Raw genomic sequence first — 18,646 nt, 5'->3', positions numbered from 1 at the left:
GAGATCTCAATTATGATTTAAACAACCAATGATAAGTAAGATAACATAAAATGATATCATCTTTGAAGTTAATTGAATTGTATATTTTTAACTGGTGAAATGATTTAAGAACTCCGCAGCCTTGACTGCGCACAGCAGAACAACTGCATTATACATTAAACACATTGCCTACATGCCCAACAACACTGTGTTGTCTGACTGTCTTCACTCACAAACAGCATAATAAATGTGTTTTGTCTTTTATGGCTATTTTAAATAAAACACTCATTCTTTCGCTCTTTCTCCTGTGCAGCTCCTAACACCAAGGACCTGGACGTGTTCATCAAAAGAAACCAGGAGTCAGGCTTTGGCTTCAGAGTCCTCGGAGGCGAGGGGCCGGCTCAGCCAGTAAGTAGCAAAGATGCAACTCCAGCCATTTACTGTACATCCATGCTTGGCTTACTGCTACAATCCCAAATCCTTAGATACTACAGACCAGCAGGCAAACACACCAAGCAAATCAATATTTGTGCTGCATGCAGTTACTTAGAATTTCTACAATCGCAGCAGGACAATGGGGAAATAAATTGACAATAAAACAGCAAACCTCAATTTTCCACTTTGGAAACAAGGCATCAAATGCTCAAAGCAACTGAGAGGATTATTTACCATGAAGCCAGTCAGTCCTTATGCTCTCTCTGGCTCAGATTAGTATGTCAAGTTGTCTCTCTTATATTCTCTTGCTTCCACAGGTGTACATTGGTGCCATCGTGCCACTCGGTGCAGCTGAGAAGGACGGGCGCTTGCGGGCAGGGGATGAGCTGCTTTGTATAGATGGCGTGGCAGTAAAGGGCAAATCCCACAAACAGGTGCTGGAGCTGATGACCAACGCTGCCCGTAATGGCCAAGTCATGCTCACAGTCCGCAGGAAACTCACTCACATAGGTTAGTCTGCTTTTGAATAATCAGCTCTGCATTTCTCTGAGAACACTCGAAGCTATAAAAAGAGTGTTTTTTTTATGCCTTTTGTTTGGATCTGTGTGCTACAGGGAAAACCTCTGAGCCAAAGCTTTGATCTGGTATTCTTTCACTAACCCTTTAAATTTGTTCTGGATGACTTCCTTGCGGATAAATCTGAATAAATGAACTTCAACCAAAATTGACTTTAAGGATGTTAGTCTTTGCACATTTTTCCTGAAAAGAAAAATACATTTTTGAATGTGTTTACTTGAATAATAAGGAAAGTGAATGAACATTTTCATCCCCATAGACACAATAAAATTGTCTCACGGTGGCTTACAATAAACAGTCTGAGATTGTTTTCTGTGTTTATCTGTTGAAACTGATTGGAGTTGTGTGAAGGGCAGTGAAGATTAGATCAGCTGGTGGAGTTGATTTACATCTCAAAGGATGGGAAAAAAAATATGCTGAGTTTTTCTTTTTCAAAAGCCCAAACCCGAGCCATTTCAGGCTTGTTTACCCCCCACAAATAACAACTCCATGAATAGTACGAGCCCTTTTGGAAATTACTTTGGATTTGATGTATCGCAACAACAGCTTTTGATCACGTTGCTGAAATTAAGCATCAATCATGTGAGGGTTTGTGCTTTCAAAGCAGGGCTTTAGAAAGAGATTCCCTGATGCCTGCTGACAAAACTGGGACTCAGCAAAACAAGCTCACAATGAAAAGTGATAGGTAGATAAGCTTGTCTTATGAATAGCAAATTGTAAAGGGCTTTCATCTCACATGTTAAATTGACAGTCTTTGATCACCGTATCTCATGTAGCAAAATGGCTGTCTTCAATAAAGCTGTTGTGTTTCAGATTATTTATGGAAGGATCCCGAGAACGATACATTCCGGGGAAATAAACGTCAATTTGTAGCCAATTGTGAAGCTCTAATCCAAATGTGTGTGAATGTAAGCATTCCCTAATGTTTCTGTGCGTTGTCGTTTGTCAGATAACAGTGAGGAGGAGAGCAGCCAGCAGCAGCCGCAGCAGGTAGCATCCGCCCTGGTCAACAGCTCTCCCAAGATGCCTCGCATCGAGGTGCCGAACTCTGTCTCGCCCTCCCAGCCGTCTCGGCCGGAGTGCTTTGATGTTACTCTGCAGAGAAAAGACAACGAGGGCTTCGGATTTGTTATCCTCACCTCGAAGAACAAGCCCCCACCTGGAGGTAAGAAATGAAGAAAAACACGTCTTGTATTATTTTTCCTTTTTTTTTTGAAGTTCAGTTAATAAGGAGCATGAGGTCATTTAGGGGTCTGCAGCATTTTTAAGAACATATTGAATATTAGAACATATATTGGTAAATATATCCAAAATGAAAAGTTAACCTAAGATCAGATCTAGGTAGTATTTAAGTAAACAGCTGATGCGTCTTCTATGTCTTTTCATACAATTGTTTGTTGTTTATTGGTTTTTAGAATAGAATCAGATTTGTTTAATAGACGTCTAATATATCACATTAAACTATATTCTTTCATTAGGAGCCATACATTTATTAGGTTCCCAGTGACAGAATTGCTTACAAAGCCACAAACACTACGTTATTGTGCACCATCTTTTATCCTGACAGCCCAGCACACAAAAACACATCATTGATTCAGTAAACATCGAGATACATCTTTCAAATAACAGAGCGTGATACAAACATGCAAAAACAGCAGGTTGTCATTTCTCTGTTTCTCTCTGTTCTAGTAATACCTCACAAGATTGGCCGTATTATCGAGGGCAGCCCCACAGACCGCATAGGTCAGATGAAAGTGGGGGACCGTATCTCTGCTGTCAACGGTCGCTCCATCATGGAGCTGTCGCACAACGACATCGTTCAGCTCATCAAGGAAGCAGGCAATTCTGTCACACTCACTGTTGTGCCTGAAGATGGTAGGTTGGTGCAAAGAAAGTCTCGGTTCTGTGAAGCTGATTGCTAGAGAATTTGACAATAATCAAAAAGAGGTTTTGAGATTGCTTAGTAGCAGATTACAAGACTGTGGTTTTTTTCTTTTTGTCATTCTCAATGGGTGTGTTGTGTGAATTATGCTCTTACAGACAGCACTCCTCCATCTGGAACTAATTCAGCCAAGCAGAGTCCTTCAGCACAACACAGAGCTGTGGGCCAACAGCCTCCCAGCTACCCAGACAGGTACACGAGGATACACACATACTCCCTTCCAAGCACAAGCATTCACACAGGCTTGCCAACATCCCTTTCAGACACTGAGTCTATTGGAAACAATCTAATACAAGTTCTGCCACTTGAACCATAAATTAGCTCCAATCCTCTCAAAGCAGGCTCAGGTTCTCTACATCGTGGCCCATTACCATTCCTGGTGGCCTGCATTCTCCCTGTTATTCAGAAAGACAGAAAATCCCCCCATGGTCACAGTTTGGATAGTGAAGCAAAGAAAAATAGACAGCTTAATAAGGAGTCTTACTTTCTCTTTGATCTTTCATTTTAAGAAATATTACCTGTGTCAGACTTTTTAATCCATTGCTGCAGCAGCAATTCTTAACCATCATTTCTCTCCTGCACCGGCTCTGTTTCTCTGCCTATCAGCATGTGTTCCTCTTGTCCTCATTTAGCTTTCTGTCTATTCCTCGGCAGCACCAACCCTCTGCTCTGTCTAATCTCCGGCACATGCCTTGGGTCAGTGCAAGCTATGTATGAGCTGTGGTTCTCAGCTTGGCTACATGAAGTGTAAACTCTTCTCTATGCCAGAGCTGCTAAGAAGACTCTTTAGATAGTGTGTCAGCACAGCTAAGTTCCCACAAAGACATTGTAATGAGCTCTGCGGAGCATTAAAGTATGCCCCCGTTATCTGCCACTGAACTGTAAAAGCAACACAGCTCTTTGAAGGATTTACATTGGTCTCTGCGCGTTGTATAATGAAACTAACAGAAAGAGGCTCGGGTTGCTGTGATGAAGGCGTGGCAGTGTGTGGATCATACTGGACACAGCCGAAAGCAAGAATGAAACTCTTTCTCTACTCTGTCTGCACAACATAGAGTATCTATACTTCTCATATGCTGTAGCTAACAATATATAACTACTAACATATATGACACATACAAGTTGGTGGAAGTATATAAAACACCCTTTAGGAGCTTGAATCCTCTACCTTTAGTCTGGTCACAGACTTTAAAACTGTATTTTGTGCCTTCTGAATATATTGGTATGAATGCTGTTTATATCAGTGTGTATTTGCTTATTATGAACTTCATCCCCACCTATTGTTAATCGATATTGTCTGGGTAACCTCTACTCAAAACATAATAATAATAATATAAAACATAATGAAACTCTCAGAATTTTTATATAACCCAATTTTTTTTATTTTCCATTTTATTGTGTTTATTGTTTCCCCACATTTTTATGTTTGTTTATTTATTTGCACAAATAACAAGACAAAAATCCTATAATGCATTAGAGGAATAAAGGGATTATGCTGGTGAGGTTTAAAACACCCTGAAAGGGTTTATGAATGTGGCTCTGTGGTTTGCACTGATGCCTCACAGTAAGATCGTGGGTTTGAAACCCGGCCGTCCCAGGTCCTTTCTGTGTGGACTTTGCATGTTCTTCCTGTGCCTGTGTTTGCATGGGTTTCTGCTGGGTGTTGCAGTTTCCTCCCACCATCAAAGACATGTATGAGGTTAATACTCCTGTCAGTGCCCCTTTACACTGGAAAAAAGAATGAAAGTGGGTTTCCAGGTGCTGTACTGTGGCTGCCTACTGCTGTTTAGGGAGAGTCAAAAGCAGAGAATACATTTGTCTCAATGAGTGCTGTGAAATGACAGTAAAGAAATATTTATCTTAAATCTTAATCTTAAATGACATCTCACCAAAACAGGGAAAAAATAATAACATCTAAAGTTAGAATTATTAAAGAAGAAAAAACATTATTTTTTCAAATGCTGTTATGTGCTGACATTTGTTTCCCATCTCAAGAGGAGTTATTGTGACATTTTGTAATAAAGCAAGACTTCATTTCCATAGTATGCCAATCACACTATAATGTGTTTGTGGTCTTTTCTGCGGTAGGAATGGTGACTCCCCCCCACCAAGTGAGATGGCAACACTTATCACGTCAGGCCCTAAGCAGGTGAGACCATTGCCACAGTTACTAAGTGTTTCTCCTTTTTGATGATACAATACATATCAACCATGTAACAACAGTTTTACAGGTTCCAGTGTGAAAAGCTCATATTCTTGTGTGTGTGAACAACCAGGGCTGTTTTGTGGTGGAGCTGGATCGCAGCCAGCGGGGCTTCGGCTTCAGTCTGAGAGGCGGGAAAGAGTATAACATGGGCCTGTTCATCCTTCGACTGGCTGAAGATGGACCTGCTCTTAAAGACGGCAGGATACATGTGAGTTATTTTGCATGTCACTCTCTGACCAGGGAATAAACACAACAACAGTAACTGCACTTATTGCTATTTGTGACATGTAAAAATGAAATATATATGTTTCACAGGTTGGAGATCAGATAGTGGAGATCAACCGCGAGGCCACCCAGGGCATCACACACACTCGAGCAATTGAGCTGATCCAAGCAGGAGGCAGCAAAGTTCATCTGCTGCTCCGACCTGGCCAGGGCTTAGTCCCTGATCACAGTGAGTGACGGCTGAGAACTGCATGAATGCAGTGTTGCCATTGCACTACTTTAGATCTAGGCAATAGCATATTTACCATACATATAAATAAGCTTTTGTATGGATATGCTTGATAGCAGGGTGCTGACTTTCTTTATTCTCATGCATGTGTTGCAAGCTTTTCTCTTGATCTTTCTCTCCTCTCATTCTCTCTCACTACTGTTATCTTGATTTTCTTCTGGTGCTCTTTATCTGCCTTGCTTTCTCTGTTTTCCGGCATCAGCACGGCTGTCTATTTCTACCTATTTATCTCTTCCTCCTATAGGTCTGAACTCTTCTTCCACCCTGTGCTTCTACATGAAACCAGAGCATCACTAAAGGCCTCACTGCTTTTCTTGGTCTGTCCCTAATAACTGTGGTAAACCTTGTACTCCTCCTATTTTTGCCTTTGACTTCTCCTTTCAAAGTGATTCATCCCCCAGATTAAGTGTTGTTTTCTGTCCCTTCCTTTCACCCCATGAACAATCTGAAATAGATCAGTTATCTCTGACTCAGTAAACACCCCATTCATCATACAATAAGTAAGAGTTATTCTTCCCTGGAGGGCTAAACCAAAGCAGTGAGTCCTAGAAGAACGAACAGACCTGCAGGAGCACTGGGAGGCTTCAGAGCCCCGCAAGTTATTTTAAGGGTACAAAACCTTAGATGCCACTGAACACACACCTCATCCTGAGGGTGAATGAAGATGGAGACCTAGAGAATAGACCTTGACTAGATACTGATCAGTGAGTGATAAGAGGTAAAAGGATCTGTGTGCATTCACTGGCATCAGCCTTACACTGCGAAGACCAAATTAGAATGAATTTCTATGAGTTGTTGCTCCTAGAAATCCAAAAGCTCATTTCAGCACCACTAAGTCCATCACTCTTCACTTTCTGTCTCTGGTTTTCTGCTGCATATATCTGCTCTCAATCACAGCTGTGCAATTCTTATCAGCTCGGGGGAAAATTGAAACGTCAGTACGGGTTGAACGCTAGCACCTTTTCCATTGATGGCTATGTCATTGGCTGATACATATCTCAACCAAGGCAAATATTTAGAGGGATATTACACAGGGTTATTGCAGAAAGTGTGCTAGGTAGAAAAAATACTTTAATAAATGAGGATATTGTGCTTTTGTTGCATGACATGTTTTATTATCTTTGTTATTTGTTGAATGTGCATAAAGTCCCATGTAAGGGCCATAATGACGTTTTTGCACAGCCAGAATTATTATTTCTTACTCTCCACTGCTTGCTTCTCAGGTTCAAAGGACAAAGTAACCATTCCAACCTCAAGCTTTCCCAAACTTTCTGTATCTGACGGACAGTCATCTCCAGCTTCTCCATCATCTGTCTCCCTCTCTACCTCGGAACTGTCCCCTTCCTCGCCCAAAATAACCGCCCCCGATGAGTTCTCCGGAGGGGACCCCAGGGCAACTGGGTCCCTTGTCGCTGGACAGGAGCCCACACAGCAAGGTAACAGATCAAGAGGACAACAGCTCTCCCACCACAACCATAAGCGTACCACCAGCCCCAGCACCCAGACCAGAAAAACAAGCAGGAGTGACTCCAAGTCTGCTAGTCCCAAGAGAGGCACTGAAGGCCTGGCAGATCATGTAGAGCGCTCCCACAGCCCCAGGAAAACAGAGCGAGGCCACAGTGGATCCTTGGAGGACATGAGCAGGGATAGAAAAGCCCACGGGCAGAGAGACTACCACTCCTCTAGCCCCAGGAAGAACTCCAAGAGAGAACATGACCCTGCTGCGCCTTCGAAGAAACTGGAGGAGCCCCAGAGCCCCAGACGTCCAGCTGGCCAACAGCCCCCAGTTTCCTCTGGCGATGGTAAAGATTGGAGATACAAGGATGAGGATCCAGCCTACTGGCAGGAGAGGGGGGCTACAGAGAGTGGAGACAAAAGCTGGGGGACCAGTGATCGCCACAAGAAGGGAAGAAGGGCTGAACAAGAGGCAATGGCACAAAAATCCTATTCCCAAATGCACAGGGAGAGGTCAGGGTCGGATGCTGATAGCGGCACCCTGAGCCGGAGGAGTGGGAGAGACAAAGGAGATAAGGAATATCGGGAGAGTAAGTACCACGGGCCAGGTGAAGAAGTTAATAGGAAGGACCCCAGAGGTTCAAGCAGTAGCATCCAGGACCCCAGCTGCAACGGGACAACTACCAACAAGAAAGCTTCCATCACTCCTGGCCCATGGAAAGTTCCCAGCTCTGCCAAGATCCAGTCCCACGTGGACCCAGCATATGAGGGTATCTGACATCCTCCCCGAACTCTCCATATATGTTAAAAGAAACCTGAGCCTTTGAGAAATGGACAGTCTGAATGGAAGGATTTTTTTTTAGCAATTTCGGACAAAGCAGATCACTGTGTAACCAGCAACATAGCTTCTCACTGCTTCTGATTTTCTTTTTTTCACCCAGTTTGCCTCCGTCAGTTTGCATCAAGCTACTGATGCTTGATCTGACATGCATGCTCATACCTACATGAGTATTTGTACGATGATGTGTGGACATGAGTGTGTGACAGGTGTTTCTGAGTGTGATTTTTTTTTTTTGGATGTGACACTGAAGTCTATTTTGTGCCAATCAGAGACTCCGGTTATAAAGAAGCTGCTCCATATTGCACTCACTGTGAGACTGTTTGTGGGCAATAAGGTGAACTGCTCTCACCTTCTACCCACCTCAATGAAGGATCCTGCTTTTAATTTGTTTGGTCACTTTGAAGGTTTAAGGCACATTCATGAAGTCACGTAGCTTTTCTTCCTGGAAAAATGGATTCACTCTTGTTGTCACTGATGATATGGATGTATTATAAGATGAGGCTAGTAAGTTTCTCTTTATTCGGCTGAAAAAGGTGACAGAGTGTCTTGTAGTTTGTTTACTTTGTCTTTTTCTTGAGAGAGAGAGCCCGATCAGAGTTGTGAACTGTATGTGTGTGAATGCTTTCATACACGTGAAGACTCTGAAACACTCTGATCCCCATTAGCTTATCAGAGGGTGGACAGACTACCCTGGAGCTTTATATGCATCAATCAGCAGACCAGATACTTGTGGTTATAGTTCTAATGTTTGTTACATGTGTGTTAATAATAAAAGCATAATGTAATTTATTGAAATTGTATGTAAACAAAAACTGTTAGTACACATATCCATGCTGACTCATTTCACTTTTGATGTGGATTTATAGAAAGAAATAGAATGTGTAGATAAGCATCACAATATAATATACTTTGTTCAATGTGGTGATTGCTCAGACATACTGCTGTTTCTCACTGTAATATCTAACACATCATACAGTACAACACTAAACTATAGGAACTGCACAATCTATACATTCTATTTCTAAGATTTCATGCTCTGTGAATGGTCAAGCGAGCCTGATTCATAATGTTGTCTACTGTTATCAGCTCTGTATTTTAGGTCCTCTGGCTATGTGTGTATGTGTACAAACAGACTGGTAGGCCTATGTATTTTTAGATATCGCTGTAGCATTGACTCTACTTAATCTGAAGCATTATTTAACAAAGTGATTACACATATATTGACACATATTTTAAATGAGTTGGATTAACAGAGCTTGATTGTAAGATGTGAGACCTCTGCCTTCAACTTATTAATACTTTAAGAGATGCTTGTATTTTTATCACCATAAATGTAGGCACAAAAACATATTGTTTTTCTCCTTATTCTAACCTCCAAATCTATTTTTGATCAAATGTTTTATTTAATCCATGCACCCTATATGTGAGAAAAAAAATAGTATGTATATTTTTGACTTTGTTAGTCATTAACAACATCATGCCTGTCACTTTTGTGATAAATAAAGCCAGGCTCCCAAAGAATGCGATTATTTTTCCACTCAAAGAGGGAAGTCATTATAGCGTGTTGCCCTTTGGCGGTTGCACATAGTGCATGGCGAGAAAATGACTTTAACAGCTGCTTCTTAGGGAGTCTGATTTGAAATTAAACTATAAAGTTTTGGGGGAATTTATTGGGATCTGTTTCTGTGTTCTGCTCTGAAGACAAATTTTTTTCGTGTTGTTTCAATGTTGCTACTGTGGAGTACAGAGACATCTAGTGGCTCATACACTGCTATTCACAAACTAGTCATTGCTTGAACTGTATCCTCATCAGCCTGCCTGTTTAAGGATGTACAGAAGTAACACGTGCATCTCTTGGTCTGTGAGATCAATTATTAATTTATTGTTCACTTTATTGTTGATACGATGGGCTACTGTATTATTTACTGTTCATGCCATTACCATGTATGATACTGTGGCCTTGCATTGCTCCAACGTATATTAAAAAAAAATCTTTTAGTTCTGACATCATGGTAGTTGTAAATGTTTATAAATTGTACAGCACCTGTATAAATATTTGCCTTCATGCAGAAAAAAAAAATCCTCTGTAAATCGTTTCATTATTTTTTTAAGGGAGCTGAGAAGGAAGAGATATAAAAATGGGTGAAAAGAAATAATCTTGTCATGGCATTCTGTTCATGCACTGATAAATAAAGGTTTACTGAATAAACTCGACTGATGTATTTTCTCTTTTATTTAGAGAAGCAAGCATATATAGAGGCATGTTGAATCTGTACTTAACTTTTGGTAAAACAATTAGTTATTTTAAAAGATTCACAACTTCTTTTCTGCCTCGCATACAATGTAATATTACTTTTTTGAGTTTTAAACTTATTTTAACTCCTCAACCTATAATGTGGTTCCTGCTGTTTATCAATACTAACATAAGGTTGACTGAACATTTGTGATTTTTTTACAGTAATAAGCCTCACACTCATTCATCACCTGTGTGCACAGTGCAGCACCCCCCTCTCGTGGCCGTGTGATTAAATTATCCGTGACGTCATCTGAGCAGCAGCAGCGAGTGCGTGCGTTTCTGCACGCACTACACGTTAAAAACTCAAACTCCCATGCTGCTTTGCAACCTAAGTAAACTACAAAACCCATTCCTACTTGTTACGCGTGCGCAATACAGCCAAAAAGATTGATTAAAACTACAAATTAACAGTAAAAGGACTACAATATTTCGGGGACCTGCGCAGTAGGGATGCCGAGTCCTTTAAATGTACGTGCAAAGATGGCAGCTCATGTCGAACTGCTCTGTGCAAAAGTGGAAGAAGAAAAGATGAGGGACAATCTTCAAAGATTCTTCAAAGAGAAGAAAAAGAAGAAGAAAAGGGACCTGTCGCCGTCAGCTGTCAAGCGGGAGAGGTCGGAGAAAGAGGCGAAGAAAGTGAAGCTCCATCATCACCATCACCAACACCACCAACATGCTGAGCACCGGACCCAGCAGCCGCATCAGCTGCAGCAAAATCCTCAACAGCGCAACTTCAACGGGGATAAGCATGTCCTGCACAGCCGCCACCACCACCACCATAACCACAGTCTCTCCAACGGCACGAAGAAAAGCCTTCAGCCGACTGTGCCTCCCTCTGCTCCGCCACAGCAGCAGAGGAAGGCACCTGAGGAGCAGCTGCGGAAGAAACGACCGGTGCCTCCTGAACCACCGGCTGCACTCTTCACTTTCACGCCTCTCAAAGTGGCCCAGGCCAAACCCCAGGATTACAAAGAAAAGCACAGAGATAAAGACCTGAATGTGAAGCTCAAAAAGGAAAACGCCGAAGCAAATGTGAAGCATGCAGAACTGAAGAAAAATAAGGGTGAGTTTCTGTTATTTTGTGCGTGAAGGGAAAAGGGGGGGGGGGGGGTGGGGGGGGGGGGGGGGTGAGAGGTGTCAGGGATGATGATGGTTCAAGTGTTTTCATTCACTTGGGTTCAATATTGCAACAGATTGTTAATGAAATGAGTCTTTTGGTTTTAATACATCTCCTCTGTAAGATCTACCTGCCCTCTTAGAGGAGATGTACACTGTATTATAAAGCACTAAATCCATATACCTTTCAAAATCTTCTTAATTGCTGATTTGTTCTCTAATGTCAATCATTTCTGGCTGCATGATGAAGGATAAGTTTGGTAACTCCTGTATAATAATGTTATGAGAGTGGGTAGTTCTCCAATGATGAATAACCATTGCTAAGTTAATGTATTGTGCATTGGTTAAGATAATAATCAGATGTGGTGTTCAGCAGGGTTGCAAAGTAATTCACAGCATCCCCTGACTATCTGCATGTATCCTCTCCTGAAATCAACCTATCGCTGTACCTGCAGAGCCAAGGCCCCACAATGAGAATGTCAAGTCTCTAACACTGGAGGAATACATCCTGAAGAAGAAAAAGAAGAAGAAGAAGCAACACCGTGAGGATGAGCACAGTGTCAAGAAGGTTCGTTACATGCACAATAAGGCCGTTCAGACTGTATGTGCAGGGCTTGAGGCGGATCTCATTCTGCCCGTTCACCCTGATTCCTCTCCGTCTGCCAGCGTGAAGCACGAAAGCAATCGTCAGCCTGCCAGAGACAACCACCAACCCTACCTCCATCATCTCAAACTGGGACACGTTTCCTTCCTCTCCCACCAAGACCACTACATCCGCAGCTCCTGCCTCCAGACAGGCACCAGGTATGGACGCTACATGCATGAGGAAAAGCAAGCCAATGGCGGGGCGTCAGTCCTGCATGCCTACGCCGATGAGTTAGCATGTCTCAGTCCGGCTGAGATGGAGGGCTTTGCCCAGGAGTTCCTAGAGTTGGCCTTTGCTGAGGAGCCTAAAGGTGCAGCCTCGTATGCTTTGACAGTGGTGCACAGTGCGGCCTCCTACATACCTGACTTCCTGGATTACTTTGCCTTCAACTTCCCCAACACACCAGTCAAAATGGAAATACTGGGCAAGAAAGACATTGAGACCACCACTATTGCCAACTTTCACTCTCAGGTATGTTAAAAGCAAATTAACCTAAACAAAGGTTTTGGCACTGGTCTCAACAGAAACCTGCACACTTAATAAATCTATTTCATAGATCACAGCCTCTGGTGAGAGCAGGTCATTTGTTCATGATCGGCTTAATCAACTGAGTTTCAAGTTAGGGTTGCAACTGAATAATAATTTCATCATTGATTAAGCTGTTAATTATTCTTTTCTTATTCCCATTTTCTTGATACATTGATTAATGACTATCAAATATTTGCAAATTTTGTTTATTCACTTATCAATTAATTGACTAATTGTTTAAACTGTAGTCTAAATATTTGAATTAGATTTTTTTTTTCTGAGAGCTGTTAAAATCAATGCAGTGGCAGGATGAATAGGATGAAGTGTGTTAAATATAATTTCAGGTCATGTTTTGACTCTGAGTAGTTTGTTCAGTCCAAAGTCCAAATATGTGCTGGTGCCAAGTTGTCGCTGTCCTTAGAGATATCTAATTGAGCTGCTTTTGTTCCATGACGACGTGGGATCATATCTACTCTCACTGCCTGAGAAAGATAGCAGAGAGAGAAAGAGTGAGCCAGGGTGTCTGCATACCTTTTGTGTGATGTTAGATCTGCAGAGGACACGGAGAGCTCAGCGATATTCTGTTTATGCAGAGATGGGTAGACCTAGTTTGCTCATTTCGCCACTGGAGATGCTTTGAGAGCAAAGCGATTGCAGTAAAATGCTTTGTTGTACCTATTTCAGCCCTCTGGGTTAGTACAAGAAACTGCAAAGGCCTTTTATGAATAGAAAACATGTTCTAGTAACAGCAGTGATCACACACCAGGATAATTATGTTATGCAGGTTCATGTAGCCTTAGAGCTCTTTCTCTACAGTGATTACATGGCTGACATAGTTTTACGCAATTATCTGCAGTAGCTGAGAGATTATTTGTAAACCAGATATCTCCATATCATTGTTTGTTTTCCTGAAGGTAGAGTAGTGATGGGAATATTTGTAATTGGTTACTTTCCACTCAGAGAAGTTTTCGTATAGCTATCACGTCTTGCACCTTGGAACAGAGACTAAATATGAACAATATGAACAACAGACAGTGACATGAAACTGCTTCTCATTCACCAGGTGAACCGGACTTACTGTTCAGGAACGTACCGGGCCGGACCCATGAGGCAGATCAGTTTGGTGGGAGCTGTGGATGAGGAAGTTGGAGACTATTTCCCGGAGTTCCTTGACATGCTGGAGGAGTCACCCTTTCTCAAGGTAAGAGGAAGATTTATTTTTATTTGTTTTGTGTTCTATAGAAAAACTTTGTAGCCTTGTTAATGCAGAACTGCAGTTTTATAAGTTCAGACCTAATGAAGCCTGTAGGATAATGCACCCATTTGCTGTATAATACATACAAATATGTAATCATGAAACTGGTATAAAGCCTTACTGAGTGTACTTGAATGCTTGCATCACTATGTAGACTGAGCCATACTGTGGCAGTCAGAGCAGGGGCAATATGTGATTGACTGCCACCTCATAGGGGGACTTACAGCACATCCTCCTCTAGGCCAGAATCACTCTTACTGTGCCGAGTACAATATGTTGGAAGCTCATTAAGAAGTACAAGTAGTCCATATGGTCAAATAGCAGCACTGCTGATGCATTGTTTTTGCTGTAACATCTGTTCAGTCGGATGATCTTGTGCTAACAGTAAAGTTAACAAACTAAATCAAGTTTTTGTAATTATATGACAGCTTCTGATTATTTTTTTTCAGTGACAGTATCTTAGATTCATGTATATACTGTGAGGGAATTTTCCTAGTTAGGGGTTGTACGTTTAGAATCAGGTTGACCAATGACATCCTTTCTGTTCAGGGTGCAGAGAGGTAGAAATGACTTTATTGGGTGATATTTGACGCAGTGTGCCATCCAGAACATGAGGATTTGAGGGGATTAATTACACCCTTCGGCTGGGAAGGCCCCCGATTTTAGAGTGTCACCGCACTGTTCACCTGTAAAGTGATTACACTGTGAAGTCTCCTCAATTCAGCCTGAATAAATACTTCTGCTTTAGGCATCTTCACTCTCCAAATAATTTCCCTTCTACAGCTCAGCAAATATCCATTAACATATACATAGATGTTCCCACAAGTTTCACCAACATATATGCTTTACTGGTTACAGCCAAGTGATGCACATCAGACTAAGAGGGATCTCATGTTGGTCCTGTAAATTTGTTTTAATACCATAAAACAAAAACACACATCTCTGTTTGTGTGTTATCACAGATGACCCTACCATGGGGAAGCCTTTCGAGTCTGAAGCTGGACTGTCGCTCTCAGAGTGATGATGGGCCCATCATGTGGGTGCGACCAGGAGAACAAATGGTTCCCACCGCTGACATGCCCAAGTCTCCTTTCAAGCGGCGCAGGTACAACCCCAGCTGCAAAGCACATGTAAAAACGCTGCTCCATATCCATAAGATGTGGAAATATAGAGAAAAGAAACTGTGATGATCAGTTTAGGCAGAGGTAAAATGGAAACTATATCTCATGTGAGCAAACACAAGTGAAAATGTGTCTTCTCATTGCTCTCTATCTAGGTCCATGAATGAGATAAAAAATCTGCACTATCTGCCAAGGACCAGTGAACCCAGAGAGGTTCTGTTTGAGGACCGCACTAGGGCCCATGCCGACCATGTGGGCCAGAGTTTTGACTGGCAGAGCACTGCCGCTGTGGGAGTACTGAAGGCTGTGCACTTTGGAGAGTGGTGAGTTTCTTTTGGCCTGCTTTACTGTAAATATTGTGGTTGTCAGTATATTGAATAATTACACTTCATAGGACGTTAATACATGATGACACGTGGTGAGGAAGGAGAAGTAACGTGCCTGTTTGCTTTATACTAAAAAAAATCTCCTACAGGAATAATCGACCTCGGATAACCAAAGATGTGGTGTGTTTCCATGCTGGGGACTTCAATAAAGTAGTGCAAATGCTGCAGCTGGATCTCTATGAGCCCCCAGTATCTCAGGTAAAAACTGGAATTTTCATACATACATAATCCACATGGATATTAGCCTGGCTAACGCCTGACATCTGACGATGAGCCGTTCATTTCCTCGTATTTGAGGCAGGATCAACGAATGTCGATCAAATGCTTCTGTACACTACTGTACAAACTTACAGCCAATCATATCAACGATACACAATGACGTATTCAGAGCCTGTAGGGAGCAGCGAAAACACATCCTTTTTATGAAGGAAAAATCATGTAGCGCAAGTTTTTGTTCTGTTTTCAAAGTGAACTTGCCTTCCAATTTATTTAGCACACAATCTACTGCTGCTTTGAACGGTTGCTGCACGTCCGTGGCCGCCATGCTGGATGTAAACAGAGTTGCTCTACGGTCGTCATCGTGTTGAGCCCGCCTCCCCGTTCTGTGATTGGTTCCCTATCTCAGGCGAAGATTTAGTCTTGGTGGCCATGCTAACTTTCTGAGCGAAGTGGAATGTCGCTCGAATGAGAGCATGGGTTTACCCAGCCTACATGGATATGTGTCATCTAGCAGATCTTTTTGTTTGATTATAATACCACAGGTAGCGTATACTGTACTACTAAAATTTTAAAGATGGAACTACTGTGTATCTTCATGCAGTGCGTCCAGTGGGTGGATGATGCTAAACTCAACCAGCTGAGGAGAGAAGGCATCCGCTATGTTCGTGTCCAGCTCTGTGACGACGACATTTATTTCATCCCGAGGAACGTCATCCACCAGTTCAAGACGGTATCTGCAGTCTGCAGCCTGGCGTGGCACATCCGCCTCAAACAGTATCATCTGGAGGAGAGGGACAAGGCGGAAGAGCACCAGCCCAGTGATCTCAGCCCCTCTTCAGGCCGAGTCTCTTTCTTCTCTCCTGCCAGGCCTGACGCCACAGCAACCCCCTGTGTGCAACCACAAGGAGATATCATAGGTGGGGTGGCCAAGACTGAAGAACTAGAGTTCCAGAGGCCAGCAACACCTCCCCAGGAGCCTCAGCCGGCACCTCCACAGCCCACAAAATCTGCTCATTTGCCCTCAACATACCAGGATCCCCACCTTTCCTTGGCACCAGTCCACTCTGGCTGTACATTTTCAAGTGAGCCGGCCCTTCCAAAAACTCACAGCCACACTGTAAGATTCTCTAAATGACTTCTGTTCACCCCCCGGAACTTCTCTTTTTATCGTCTGCGGGAGGAGTGTATCCGAAGGAATTTGAGACAAAAACTGACATCTGTGTCAATCAGGAAGCCTTTTAATTTAAATTATTCTTAACACTTTTTAAGATTTTAATGTAAGTTAAAAAAAAAAAAAAAGTCTCCAGATGTTGTTTTTTCAGCCAAAGCATAGTGTTAAATGGGAGTATGTAATACTGCACATTTACTTATTTTGTATTTGATAGTCTCATTCAAGAGGTGTGTATGATAAAGCTTTATTATTTTTAGACAAAAAATATGAGTTGCCATGCTTAAAATTATTTAATAGGAGATGGAAGCCAAATGTGTGGCAGTTTCACAAATGCAGAATCACTGATTTGTTTACATACTTAATATATGATTACTATGGAAGCATGATACTGTTTTATTTGTTTAAGTCACAGAGGCATGTAGACTAATGATACTGTGGGCTCAGTTTTATAGATTGAGGACATTGTTAGTTGTCTGCAAAGCCAGCACTTTGCTATTTGAGTCAAAAGGTTTGCACGTACAGTACACTGTAGGATGTCCTAATTTGGTCATAGCCAGTAATGTAGGATCATCAAAACGTGTAGTCTTCTGTTTTGAAATACTAAACATCTTCATCTTTTAAATTGAAGAAGATACAATTTCCTTTTATCTGAGACTAAGCAACATACAATCATCTACAAACATACAGCTAAAGGTGCAATCTTTAGGATATAGTGACACCTAGTGGTTGTTTTGCAGATTGCAACCAAATGAATACCCTCCCCTCCACTTCCAAGCCTGCAAGAGAACTCACGTGACGACGAAAATAGCTAAATACAGAAGTTCCTCTCTAGAGTCAGTGTTTGATTTGTCCATTTTGGGCTACTGTAGAAACCTAGAGGTACATACACAAATTAGAACATACTTTTAAATATTATATTCCATTTCTGCCAAGTCCAAATTCTACACATTGCACCTTTTAAACTTTTTTTTGTAAGCCTTATAAGTTGCAGTTTGCAAGATTCTTTATTTAATGCTATTTTATATAGTGCCCTTTTTCTTACTGTTGATACCGTTTTTTGATATGTTATTTATTTTCTTATAATTGAGCTTAATGTATGAACACAGGTTTATAACCAGTGAGGACTATTTAAGATTATAATCTATAGGAGGACTTCTTAGCTGACAAAGGAATTACTGCTATTGCACAATAAATTGTCCTCATACTGGAGTATGTCTTCAGAATTTGGTATTTAAATATTATGTTGTTATAGCTGAGAATATGTGAATGCTGTCAATGGACTTTTTTTTTTTTTTTCATTTGATTAAAATCCATTCACACCTCTAGTTTTAGGTTGTTTTTTGTGTAATTGATTGTTATCATAGAATAGGAATGCCTGTGCTGTTTCCTTATAGGTCTAACTTAATCAGATATACTAAAGCCTCCAACTAAAAGACCTTCACTTCTAGTTGAACATGGTCACACAAAAAATGTGATTGATATTTACATTTCATCTAAACCTTACAAAGGCTTTCTATAAAGAAAGTGGCTGACTTACATTTTAGTGCCTTGTACTGTATTGGTTAGTGAGGTTTATATATTGATGAGTGGGATAAAAAAAGTGTATAAAACATAATTGTATTTAAAGTTATGCCTTTCATACATATTATATCCTATTCAGGAAGCAGAATGGCTATGTCAGAAATATGACTTATCTCTTGACTTACTAACTCAACATAGAAATAAATTCACAGTTTAAGTTCTGTTACACCTGCCTTTTTTCACTTTTTGATGTTGTGCTTTATGTTCTGGAGCCTCGCTGTTGTGAATGTTTGTATGGAGATGTTTTAATCATTTCTGTCAGTTATTTGGGTGATAAGACAGTAGACATCTGGTACCAATGTGATGCTGTCTTGTTAAATAGGAAAAACACAATGAGAATACATATACTTTCTATATTTTTTAATAAATAATTTTGTGT

General features: G+C 41.4%; 2 protein-coding genes across 3 annotated transcripts in view; both read left to right on the top strand.

Moving 5' to 3' along the window:
• magi3a (membrane associated guanylate kinase, WW and PDZ domain containing 3a) overlaps nucleotides 1-10,148 on the top strand; it is a 123,192-nt gene extending 113,044 nt beyond the window's left edge. For both annotated transcript variants that reach the window (XM_062427958.1, XM_062427956.1), the window contains 9 exons: nucleotides 293-387; nucleotides 732-924; nucleotides 1,940-2,155; nucleotides 2,680-2,865; nucleotides 3,031-3,124; nucleotides 5,021-5,081; nucleotides 5,209-5,346; nucleotides 5,454-5,592; nucleotides 6,876-10,148. In XM_062427958.1, the coding sequence (XP_062283942.1) occupies nucleotides 293-387; nucleotides 732-924; nucleotides 1,940-2,155; nucleotides 2,680-2,865; nucleotides 3,031-3,124; nucleotides 5,021-5,081; nucleotides 5,209-5,346; nucleotides 5,454-5,592; nucleotides 6,876-7,885 (2,132 nt within the window). In that variant the 3' untranslated portion in view covers nucleotides 7,886-10,148. The remainder of the gene's footprint in view (nucleotides 1-292; nucleotides 388-731; nucleotides 925-1,939; nucleotides 2,156-2,679; nucleotides 2,866-3,030; nucleotides 3,125-5,020; nucleotides 5,082-5,208; nucleotides 5,347-5,453; nucleotides 5,593-6,875) is intronic.
• Nucleotides 10,149-10,687: 539 nt separating this feature from the next.
• LOC133987812 (lysine-specific demethylase 9) lies at nucleotides 10,688-18,433 on the top strand. Its single transcript, XM_062427264.1, has 7 exons — nucleotides 10,688-11,307; nucleotides 11,816-12,477; nucleotides 13,598-13,735; nucleotides 14,752-14,894; nucleotides 15,066-15,233; nucleotides 15,386-15,494; nucleotides 16,117-18,433. The coding sequence occupies exons 1-7, from the start codon at nucleotides 10,695-10,697 to the stop codon at nucleotides 16,648-16,650; spliced, it is 2,367 nt and encodes a 788-aa protein (XP_062283248.1). The 5' UTR covers nucleotides 10,688-10,694; the 3' UTR covers nucleotides 16,651-18,433.
• Nucleotides 18,434-18,646: the final 213 nt, after the last annotated feature.

This window comes from Scomber scombrus, chromosome 10 (assembly GCF_963691925.1).
Source record: "Scomber scombrus chromosome 10, fScoSco1.1, whole genome shotgun sequence".
Lineage (NCBI taxonomy): Eukaryota > Metazoa > Chordata > Actinopteri > Scombriformes > Scombridae > Scomber > Scomber scombrus.
Note: the sequence above shows the minus strand (reverse complement) of the source record. Positions and strands in the feature narration are given on the sequence as shown.